This window comes from Dipteris shenzhenensis, chromosome 29, assembly GCF_047967505.1.
Source record: "Dipteris shenzhenensis isolate YYH24624 ecotype China chromosome 29, Dip_SZ_1.0, whole genome shotgun sequence".
Classification (NCBI taxonomy): Eukaryota; Viridiplantae; Streptophyta; class Polypodiopsida; order Gleicheniales; family Dipteridaceae; genus Dipteris; species Dipteris shenzhenensis.
The window spans coordinates 16,157,067-16,168,804 of record NC_141624.1 but is presented as its reverse complement, the minus strand read 5'-3'; the positions used below and the strand labels follow the sequence as shown (position 1 = coordinate 16,168,804).

The 11,738-nt window shown below is 42.5% G+C and overlaps 1 protein-coding gene across 1 annotated transcript; it reads left to right on the top strand.

Moving 5' to 3' along the window:
• The first annotated feature begins 905 nt into the window (after positions 1-905).
• DER1 (DERLIN-1) lies at positions 906-10,522 on the top strand. Its single transcript, XM_087400676.1, has 7 exons — positions 906-1,016; positions 1,437-1,572; positions 1,734-1,807; positions 8,196-8,289; positions 8,478-8,609; positions 9,481-9,641; positions 9,783-10,522. The coding sequence occupies exons 1-7, from the start codon at positions 1,000-1,002 to the stop codon at positions 9,895-9,897; spliced, it is 729 nt and encodes a 242-aa protein (XP_087256802.1). The 5' UTR covers positions 906-999; the 3' UTR covers positions 9,898-10,522.
• The last annotated feature ends 1,216 nt before the right edge of the window (positions 10,523-11,738 follow it).

Genomic DNA, 11,738 nt, shown 5'->3' with positions numbered 1-11,738 from the left:
GAATGGAAATCAGAGATGTTTCCCCAATCTAGGCTTTGTTGAGAAGGATAACTTCCGTGCTGTTTGGGCTTTCTTGCCATTCCCAAAACATTAAGAATTAATATTTCCCAATTGGAGAACCATAACATGTGGCTCTAGGAGAGCTCAACCTTTAATTCTATGGCACAATGCTACCTGCCTAAATATGAGGTTTGAAAAAGAGGAAGAAATTGCACGTCACTTGACAAAGTAGGAGGAAAGGTGAATGAACGCATAGTTGCCATGTGATGATTTAGCTGTGCACAATGACAAGAGAGCACACCTTTTAGGATTGAAACCAGGATCTTACGTACTCTGGGTTCACACCACCTGGTGGCCATCCTCCAAAAAGTGGTGTAAAGGGGTGCCGTCCTAGTTTGGCCCAATAGGAGGGATGGGGCCCGAACATTGACACAAAAGATTTGTGTTCGGTCGATGAAGGCCATGCACTCGATGCCAACTCTTCCATCCTGATGACTATTGGTGGTTGGTGTGAACCAGCACACCCGTCGACCATACTCCAATTCTCTTTCCTCCACCATGGGCAGGTGGGAAGTGTGAACACCATGGGTAGGTGGGAAGTGTGAAGTTGACCTTGAGAGCCTTGACTCCTAGGCTAACAAGCGAAGAGTGCTACTCTCCTTTGCCGACTTAAACTATAATACGAGACTATTCCTTCATTGTGGAGATCCTTGAGAGCAACTCGATTGGATGCCACAACAAAATCAGGGGGCCCTAATCAAATTTGAAAATTTAATTATAAGCTCAGCTTCTCTTTACTTTTGATGAGGAGAGATCGTGGCCATTGGAGAAGGATCGGACGGCCAGGATCTTCGCTGCCACGTAGCAATCGTTATTTCCGAGTATATAGCTTCAAAAACATCGCTTCATCTTTAACCTTGCAAACCATACATTCGATCTGCCTTCTCCAAATCGAGTACAATCTCATTCCTATTTCTGCCGTGTTCCAGCTTTTCATCGATGTCGTCTCCAGCCGAGTAAGCTCATAGTATTTTTCCTTTCCTTAAAAAATTTCGAGAACTGCATTGGTTGAATTTGGAAAGAATGTAACGCAAATGCGGAGAACCTCAGTCAATCTAAGCACGCCGACCTAGATGCAGGTTCTAACGTATCGACATATGATTCGCATGTTGCTGTTGCCGTTGCAATTTTATCCAAAATTTTAGAGACCCCCACTCGGGGATTACTTCACTAAGGTTTACTTTGAAGGCAGATGTCACAATGGGTCTTGAAGAATGTCGCCCCTAGTATGCCTGATTGACATTTTGGGAAGCAATTTCCTTGATGGCTTTGCCATGTGTAAAGGCGTCTGAGCTGTAGTACAATGCTCTAAAATTTACAAGTACCATGAACAAATGCTGGAAACAGATTCCATTCTAATCAGTACCTTTTTGCAGTTATTACAATTCACTGCCACCCGTTAGCAAGGCTTATGGAACGATCTGTCTTCTTACCACTCTTGGCTACCACTTGAATTTGATCAATGTATTTCTTATATTGTTGGACTTTGAAAAGATCTTCCGACAACTTCAGGTGAACCTATGTATACTTTGTTATGAACCTTACCACGTTAATCCTAAGTACATTATTATCGTTATTATGAAGAATTGCCCTCCAACGTGAGGTGCAAGGTGGTAGTTTGATTTTGTTTTACTTGCCGGCCTTTCAACGTTGATTTATGTGCTATTTTGCAGGTTTGGCGGCTAGTGACTAACTACTTTTTCTTGGGTGTATTTTCTATACCATTTGGCATCCGCCTGGTGATGATGTAAGCCTGTTTCTTGTGTTTGCTTGAAATTGAATCTTAGTGCTTTTAAGAGAGGGATCATGAAATATTGCTTTTCCAAATGATGATTAACCGTAAGTGTAGGCCTATTGTGCCATGTGATACATAAAAAGGAACGTAGCTTAAGCAGTAGAAGAAGCCCTGAGCAGCTTAGTATCAGTGGGAAGAATTTAGTTTTTAGGCCTAGGGTCACAGCACATTCTACCCGTGCATATTGACAGGGGGGGCTGTTTGCGACGTGGCATCCCTAGGAAGCGGTAGACTGTTCACCCATGTACTTCACAAGCCAAAGAAACTTGCGGAGGCAGGTTTGGGATAGTACTGTGCACCTCAACCAAAGAAAGCTTAGAAAATTATAGAGCAGTCCATATTTTGGAGCAGCTTTAGAGCTACGAGCTGCAGATCTATAGTAGAGGACCTTGCTCTTTCTGAGGAGTGGCCATGTGTACTGTATCTCTCATGTATGTACTCAGATCTAAGGAAATAGGGAGTACTCCGTTCAGAAAAGTTATTTTAGCTTTTTTTTAATGGGGGGGGGGGCTCCATGCCCATCATGCATTCTAGCAAGTTTTTCCATTGCACACAAAAGAAGGTAGACAGGCGCATTGTAGGCATCGCCTTCAGCCAATTGGGAAAAGACGATTTTACAATTATGATCGACATCGTGGAGTTTTCAGCATTGGGGCAGCTAGATCCATACAAGGCTGAACTGGTTGCTCCTGATCCAGGAGGATTGCAGCCAGATGATGCGTAGACAGGGAGTTTTGGAAACGATGCATCAGAAAGTATCATCTAGCTGTATGCCTTGAGGTCTGGGGAGCTTGTTTTGCAGAAATTGTAAGCGTGGACCCCTATATGCCTTTTTTCAGATTCCAGCAAATCGTAGCAATTATAGGTGATTGTGTTCCAAGCCAATCCATCTTCGACTGGGGAGATATAATAAAATAGGCTTTCCCACGGCAGACCTGGAGCTATTTATCACCAGAATTGTACACAATTGGCCTGTTTACAGCAAGATTTTCATCTTTGGAGCTTTTTTGGGTGGAGGCTTGCAGCCTTTGCCGGCCTTGATGGCATGTGGGATTTCCTTGATGCAGCCGGTCCTTCAGATCCTTTTGGTGGTAGCAGATTCATTAGGAATCAATAGGGTTGACTCATAAGGCAACACTAATCAGTTTTAAGCAACATTTAAGCGATGTTGACGAGTTTGACAGCTTGGACATGCATTTTCCCTTTCAGATTCACATAGTTACGCTGAAACGCGTTTCAGGGCCCAGCCTGCTCGAAAACGCCGTTTTGAAAAGGGTTCAGGTCTGAAACACTGTTTCAAGTCTGAAACGTTTCAGCCTGGTCTGAAACGATGAAATGTGCTGTTTCAGACAACAAGACCCTCCACTGCTTCCTTTTGCTGTTTCTACTTGTGCTTTGGCCTACTTCCAGTCTTGCCCTCCCTCCACTCCTTCAGCCTCATACTCTTGCACTCCTGATGTAGCCCTCTCTTCCGTCCTATGTTAATGCCCTATGTCTCTTTCAAGTTTCAACTATGTATTATGCACTACGTTTTAAGTTAACAGGTAGGTTGTAAGTTACAGGTAGCATTCTAAATGTGTGAGAGCTCAGCTCAAAAACCCCTTTTCTAAAACACTCGCCCCTCCGCACCCCTCCTTTGATGATGTGGCGTTTCCCGTTTCAGCCCTCTCAGAAATCCCTAAACGTTTTTGTTTCCGTTTCCCCTAACTATGTTTCAGAAGGCACTCTTCTTCAAGTTGGCTAGTACCAGAGGAGGGTGGAATTACAGTCTTCTCAAGTTCAGAGCAGTATTCGGTAGAGGACACAATTATTTCGGCCCTATGCCAGTGGTTGATTGAAGATATTTGATTCATTTCATCCCAATAACAGTGGGTGGATGTAGTTGAGCACCTTTTAAGGAAACTCAATGGAGGACTTTATAAGGCAGCAACCACTTCAGGGAAGCTCTTCTTCTTCGCCATGTGCTTTGGTGCATCATTCATGGTCACGGTGTAGTCAATTGCTTTGCTCTAGTTGTTTAGGAGTTGGGCATTTATACTGGAGCCTATCTTTGCAGGGGTGTACATAGTCAGCTAGCCATTCCACCTTCAACAGGTGCTTGCTGCTGGTCCCACTTCCATGATGTGGATATCTCAGCTGATGGAGTGAAGTGACCGGGCTTTTTTTTTGGGAGTGGAAGCAAGCTTGAGCAAGGGAGTATAGTAGAATTCCATTTGACTTTGAGTTCCCTCTCCTTGAAGTAGATAACTCTTTCAAGTTCATGTGGAACATAGGTTAGGGCCTCAACTTGTACAAGTTCTTGGGGTGAGAAGCAATCGACATTTTACAAAAAGCATGCGACCAAGGTGATTGCACATTGACCACGATGACAACGATGGACGTGGTCGTGAAGTATGCTCCACTGAGCTTTATGCATATGTCCTAAAGTATACCCATTGGCGTTACAACCTTTGATCCACCATGCAAATTTTGAAATGAGATGGTTTCAAGTTTTTCAACTTGAGAAACCTTTTTGGACTTCTCAAATTATGTTTACTCCAGAGCCTCTATTTATGAGCACTCTCCTTACCATGTGATTCTAAATTTTGATGTCGATCATGGGTACCTCTTTGTCTCAAATCCCATTCCGTCCACCTCCACCTTTTTGTTTTATGGACTGTCTCTAGCCCCAACGCCTCTTTTAGTCTATTGGCATGAAAGACTGGGTGAACTTTTACATGTGGGGGCAATCTAGTTTGTAGGCAACCTCATTGATTAAGAAGGGTCCACAAGACTAGGGGATAACTTTTCTACTAACCCTATCCATAACATTTTTGATCCTAGTGTAGCTGCATTTCCTCAGAGAACTCTCTGGGAAAACGCCGTCTACCAGCATAAAACCGTGCTCTATCCTTGGTACCTTGATAGATTCTGGTCTCTTGACAGATTCTCGTGTAGTCACTAGCATCTAATGCATGTTCCGCATGAAATCTTTATCTGCATCTATCTGCATACCCTTCAATCCAACCATCAGAGGAGACCTAGGTTGATATCGGTACATAAGCATAAACGGGCTGAAACTAGTAGCTGTATGCTTAGCACTATTTTAGGCAAATTTCATCGTTGGGATGTACTTCTCCCAATTCGATTGCCTCTTGGAAACGTATGCTCAAAGCATATCTGTTTGCCCATCAAACTCAGGATGATCAACAGAACTCATACTCAATGTATTACTAACTTTACAAACACTTTGTGCTAGAAGTCCCAAAAAAAACTCGGATCTTTGTCACTGACTATATCACAAGGCAACCCATATAGTCTGAACAATTGCTCAACAACCTGATGAGCTAGTTCTTGGGATATCTCATCCTCTTCACTCCGATTCATTTTGTGTAAGGAGCCATGCTTACAGATTGAGCGCCTAGAACTAACTCTATCTGATGATTTACCGTCCTGACCCTTGTAAACCAAGCAGTAACTCAGAAGGAAATTCATTAGCAATTCTGATTTAATTTCAGCAAGTGCACTCGTTTCCCATGTATCCAATTTAGAAGATTCATTTACATTATTAACTTCAGATGCAAAAACACACAAAACACATTAATACACTTTATAATCAGAACTTGCCAGCATATTTATTACTTCCAAAGAGTCTACAAGAGGGCAGAGTGGGACACCAAAATCACCCTTTGATACATAGGGTAGTCCCCTTTGGCAAAAGTACCAATCCGTCTGGATATTGGGTTTGTGTTTCCCAAGAATTACATCCACCCTATCTAAATTTATAAGCATGAAATTTAGACACTCGAAGTAATTTTGAATAGTAAGGTGAATCTGCGTCGCATGGCGGTTTCATATTTGCTTGCCCTCTGCCATGTCCTCCTCGTAGACATGGTCACTTGCTTGCGTTAGGATGCCCAACTTTTGTACAAATTTAGTGCTGAAGAAATTAGTGCTTCTGCAGTATTAGCGGACATGCGAAATTCACCGTGTGAAGTTTTCGTCCATGTTGCGGCTTGTTGGTATTGTGATAATTCTTTCTATCTTAAATGGTGCGTCGCCCTATCAGCTAGATTTAGATGCTCGTTTGGGAGAAACTAAAATGAAATCGTTTAGACTTCACAAGCATTTGTAGCTTGAATGAAGAGATTTTGGACTACTTTTTGATTAGCCTTCTCCTTTAGTGCTAGCCTTCATCATGGCTGAGTCTACCTTTCACATCCGGAGTGCTAACGGAAACTCAGTACGAAGACTTTGTATAAATTGATGCTCAAGTATGTGTGGGTGTGTGGATTTGTATGTGAGAGCATATTTTTATACTATGGTCCACCCCCACTGTTGGGCGCTGATGACGTCAGTGGGGATGTCATATTAGCTAGTCCTTGCTATGTGTGATGGAGTTTATGGTTTTCAACCTTGTGAGTGACTATCATGAGATTGAAACTGCACTATGTTGTGTTTTTAGAGGAGGAGTTTGGAAATGTACCTGGATTCATCTAGGTATATGGAAGTTTCCCGAGTCAACTATCGACCCATATATACGCATGAGATCATTGGGCTTAAACACATTTATGTTGAAGCTACAACGATACTTGCAAGGACTTGGACCCAAAATCGTGGTATGAAGGGAAGAGATAGCCCTACCTTTGCCTTCAAAGATAGCATTACCTTTGCCTTCAGTCAAAGTGACCGCTCTTGCCCTACTTTCAACTTTGGATATTGTGCCTTCACATGCTCCCTTTCTCCGCAACCAAAACAACGGGATTTCTTTTACATATTGAAGGGTTTGCTCAGCCTTTTTCACTTGCTTTGCAGCCGCCTTAGCCAGAGTCTTCGAAGGACTTGTAGCTTGAGTTTGCTTCACTCTAGGAGGTCGAAAATGCTTCCTTTTGCTCTTAACTCGTGGTAGTATGAGTTTCTTGTGAAGAACACCCTTGGCCATGGTATCATCATAGATTTTAGCAAATCTAATTGCATCCTCTAGGCTTTTACTAGAATTGTTATTCACTTTGAGTTTATGATCCTCACCAAACCATTTATGAAAAACCCATATAAAGTGGTAGGATCCATAGATGAGGCCTTGGTCTGCAGGTCTCTAAATTTCTGCAAATAAGTGTCAAATGGCATCTTATCGATATTCAGGTGTGTGAACTTCGTGAGACGATCAAATCATCCTTGGGTTTAAGGAAATTCTCTTGAAACATTTTTTTGAAATCAATCCAAGTTATCGGATTTTGTTTCAATCCTTTACCTACTCCACTCTTAGAGGAAAGCAGCCATTTTGATAGTTGCTGCAATGGAAGACCCCTGCATACTCACCCAAATGTCCATCAATGCGTGTTCAATATATGTCCAAATATTTGATCAGTCCATTCATGCATATGTATGGATACTAGCCCAGAGCCCCATTAGTGGATGACTTGCAGAAATGATTGTCGGGAGAGTCTCGATTCTCTTCGAAGCCAATTTCCAAAGTTGATCTCATAGACCTTCTTTGAATAAGGAAGAATGTAATGTTCACATATGAATGTCGCATGGCTATTGTTACGTAGGTCAAGTAACCTTGCATTACGTATCGTAACTTAGGATTCTTAACTTGGGATATTTAGTACATGTAGTACACTCGGTATTTTTACGGCAGTTTTTGGGTGATTAAGACACTTTGTGCCTATAGAAGAGTGAGATTAGGTTCATTTGGGATCAATCTTAGAAGTGGGCCTTCCAAAGATGCCCAACGAGGTTAGACTGTGTCCAGGCCCTAGTTTCCCTACTAATATCATTTGTGCGTAGATATGGCTGCATTATAGCATGGGACATGCAGTCTTACCTTGCAGAATGGCAGCTCAGGGTTGCCTTGCCTCGAGCTTAGAGGGTGATCATAAGGGACCTATGGGTTTGACTAGACTACAGTAGATGTGTCTCGATGTTTCAGTACTGACCTTTGATCGTCTTGTACGCTTGGAGATAAAGTTGGTCCTAGAAGCTCCAAGTTAGTAGAGAATAACCTCGAGGGGTTGTTTTACTAGGAGACTAGATAGTGGTCTTTGGTTAGGGGGTTTAAGTGGCCCTAAAGGGCTAGTTAGGATAGTTAGTGTAGGTAGCACTAACCTTCCTAAGTGTACTAGATAGCCTAACTGGACCATGACATGATTAGTAAGTGGACCACTAGGCATGAGGGTGGTAGGATATCGATAATCCAAGAACTTCTAGTGAGTCCCCCCCAACTGATAATTGCCTACAATCTGGAGGTTCTTCCATCGAGTGGAAAGAGGGGATATTTTTTAGGATTGCCATGTGTTAAGAGATGTTTTGCAGTCTTGTATTACTTTTGTTTGTTGAATCTCATTTGTCTATTTGGCAGAGCTAGGTATGGGGTACAGCTGGAAAAAGGGCCTTTTGAAAGGCGGACGGCAGATTTCTTGTGGATGATGATTTTTGCAATGTTAAGCCTACTTGTAAGTTGCTAAAGATGATTTGTCATAGGGTTTAGCTCATGAAGGAACCTTATTTTTGACACCAAATTTTGTAGTAGCTTTGAAAATTGAGCTAATTGACATATCATTGATTGTGCTCAGAATGTGTCCGTGCTTGCTTATCCTAACAATCTTTTGTTCTAACAAAGATTTACGTGCCTTATGGTAAGGGTTTTGCATTGCTCGTACCAGCTTTGCGGTTCAAAGCCATGGGCCCTTCAATTGTTTTCATGCTCTTGTATGTATGGAGCAGAGAGTTTGCAAATGCAAGGGTCAACATTATGGGCCTATTTTCCGCACAGGTTCAATCCATACTCCTGTCTAATTCTATGGTAATCATAAATGTAAGAATTGAATTCTTGGCAGTTGAAAATTTTTTAGCTGCTCGCCAATGTTGCAAAGAACCTTGTTGGATTTATTGTGGGATCTGGATTATGTAATAGAGCTTGTGAAACTAAGTCTACTTGATTACATATATAAGGATTAATGTGGGAAGTCTGTAATGCTCTATGTATCATTTTGCAATGAGAGTACTTATGCTTGAGCACATTTTCATTTAAATGCATTTGCCACTTGGCATGAGAGCAGGACAACTTCCCATAGATAGCCATGCAGTTCCTTCCAAATTGTCATATATATGTACTGCAATAATTCCCTCATATGGGGGCATTCTTTTTTTGTTCACCTCTAGGTTTGCAAAATTAGGAACTTTTGATTAAGCTTTGGCAGAAGAGATATAGCTCAGCCATCCACAAGGTGTTGTGCAGACCTGTCACGGGTATCCACAGCATATGCAATGGCTGTCCACCTGTCAGCCACCCAAACAGCCACACGAGCAGCCCTGTTAGGCAGATCTGCCACATTTCAGCCCCTTCATTGAGGGAAGCCAGCAATGATATCAAGTGGTCCTTTGGTAGCTGCCAAGGCATCTCACTACTGGGACCATTAACTTGAATACAAATTTCTCATATTACGGTATTTAGAGTCTGTTCATGTTTGTCTAGTAGCGCAATGACAACTGGCAAGTAAATTGTGGGGCTAAACAGAAAGACCATTGGACTCCAGCAGGTTGATACAGTCAAGTATACGTTTCTTTGGTTGCAATGAGGCTACTGCCTTGCATGTGTGTCATGGAAAGGTTTCTTGTGACTAACATAGCTTTTTAATTTGCAGGGCTTTTATTTGCCTTGGATTATGCTAGGACTCAATGTCATATTCGGTGCCCCTCTTCTGCCTGACTTGATGGGAATTGTGGTTGGACACTTGTACTATTTCCTATCAGTGTTGCATCCCCGAAGTGGAGGGAGAGATATACTGAAGACTCCCCTTTGGGTGTATCCTCTTTAATCTTGCTTTAGAAGTATTGAAAAGTCCTTGAAAGGTTGTAGACAACCGTATGCTTTATGTGGACCAATGTCTCAAGTCTGTGCTCTGATCATTCAGCATTTGGTGATTTCCTTAACCAAGCTTTGCAGACATAAGATTGTTGCAAGATGGCCGAGTGCAGGACCACAGGTATACAGCCCAGTGCCACCCCGAGCAGCAACTCAAGGTACAGTCTTCACAGGGCGAAGTTACCGGCTGCAGTAAAAGGTTTGAGGATCCTTGTTCTGTGCTCTGCTGAATCTGGATGGATGACTACAATCACACCCTGCAATTCCACTAACTTACATCAGTATCTTTAAAGTGAAGCTGTTACCCCGTAGCAGTTGGGAGCATACTCCCTACTCTTGGAACACGATTCCAATTAATGGATGTATCTGTGCAAGTACCCAGTTTTCAGTTTTTTTGAGTATTTGTGTGAAGTAAGTGTCCAATTACGTCATTTTCTGCTGTCTTTTGAAGACCAATTAAATTTCTATGGTGAAAATATTGGCACAGCAATTGAATATCAGTGCGCTCGGAGTTTTGTACAGTGCTGAGGGTACAAGGAAGCTTTTGAAAAGAGCGGGCTCTAGTTTCGACTTAATCACAGTTGCATAAACTGTATTGAATGGGGAAGTCGTCGTCTTTGCAGTTTTCCTAGGCCACTAGGGCCAGAGTTGACTGTTCAAAGGATACCCATGTTTTTGTAAAGTTTGTTGAGGTTCTTGGGTTTGTACAAGGGTACTAGAGCAATGGGGGTTTTTTTGGTGGAGGCTCTAGTTGCATTAATTTGTTTGTTTGTATTTGGTGCCTAAATAGGCAAGTTATGGCCTTCGCAAGGAAGGTAAAAAAGGAGCTAATTTTGCAAGAAAGGGTCCCGCCCCCTCTCTTTAAAAAATATATATATATATATATATAAAGGGGGGGGGGGAGTTTTTTTTAAATGTTGGAAATTGGTTAGGTCAACATAACTATGGTTATATTAATCTGATTATGATTTGGTGAATCTAATTATGATTAGATTAATCAAACTATGATTAGGTGAATTTATGCCAATAGGGCCCCCCAATTGTCGTTTCACACCTATTAATTAATTATTAGGGCGGGGGGACGTTATTGAAAAAAATTAACCTAAGATATGACGCCGCGTTCGTGTTCGGGTGGCGGTGAATGAATCCAGAATGTTCCGTTAGAGACGTTAAGCAAGTGTTGCGATACCTAGTGGAGAGCAAATCGTTTTCTCTCCGATCGTATTACACTTCAATGGCGAAGACTTCGACGACTTTTGGGGACTTCATTGCGGAACATGCTTTGGAGCTCTCAATGACTTCGACATTTCCTAAGTGGTGCTATATATTCGCTAAGTTTGTCCGAGAGCACAGTTCTAATGCTTCTCCATCTCACTGAGCAGCTGTCCCGTCTCATCTGAGGCTGTCCAGAAGCATTGCATCCCTTGCCTTTAGATTTCGCTGGCTGCCTTCTCCTCCTCAAGAAAAATGTCTCTTCATGTCCTTCACCTTCTCGAACTCCGCTTCTTGTCTGCTCTGAGCTTCAACAGGGTCTCTTCGGTCAGTATCTGTGGCTCGGTGAAATTTATGTAGAGCCCTTCTTCTTTGCCTTTTGTTCACTTTCTCCAGGGCATGGGTAGAAATGTTGTCAGGTCCCTCGCTATTTGCCACTCTTGGTCATCTCCATCTTTCTCCTAGAGCTCCTCCACGCATCGTCTTATAAGTCCATGAAGTAATCTTCTTGTATATGAGGGGGGGAGGGGGTGTGGTAATGAGGGGGAGGGAGAGGGAGAGGGGGGATTCTAGAAGTTTCGCTGAGCTAGTGAGAAACAGGGCGGAGGAGAGGAGGGTTGCAGTTGCAATACCAATTGCCAAGACCGCGAGACAGGAGAGGCAGGGTGAATGGGAGAGGTTAGCGGTGGCGAAGAGAAGAGGGTGAATGGGTTCTTTTATAGCTTGTGGAGGAAAGGGATAAGGATTGAAGTGGGGATAAGGATCTTTGGGAGATATTAAGGAATTGTGGCTATAATAATCAAATCTAGTCTTAACTTTTGATAG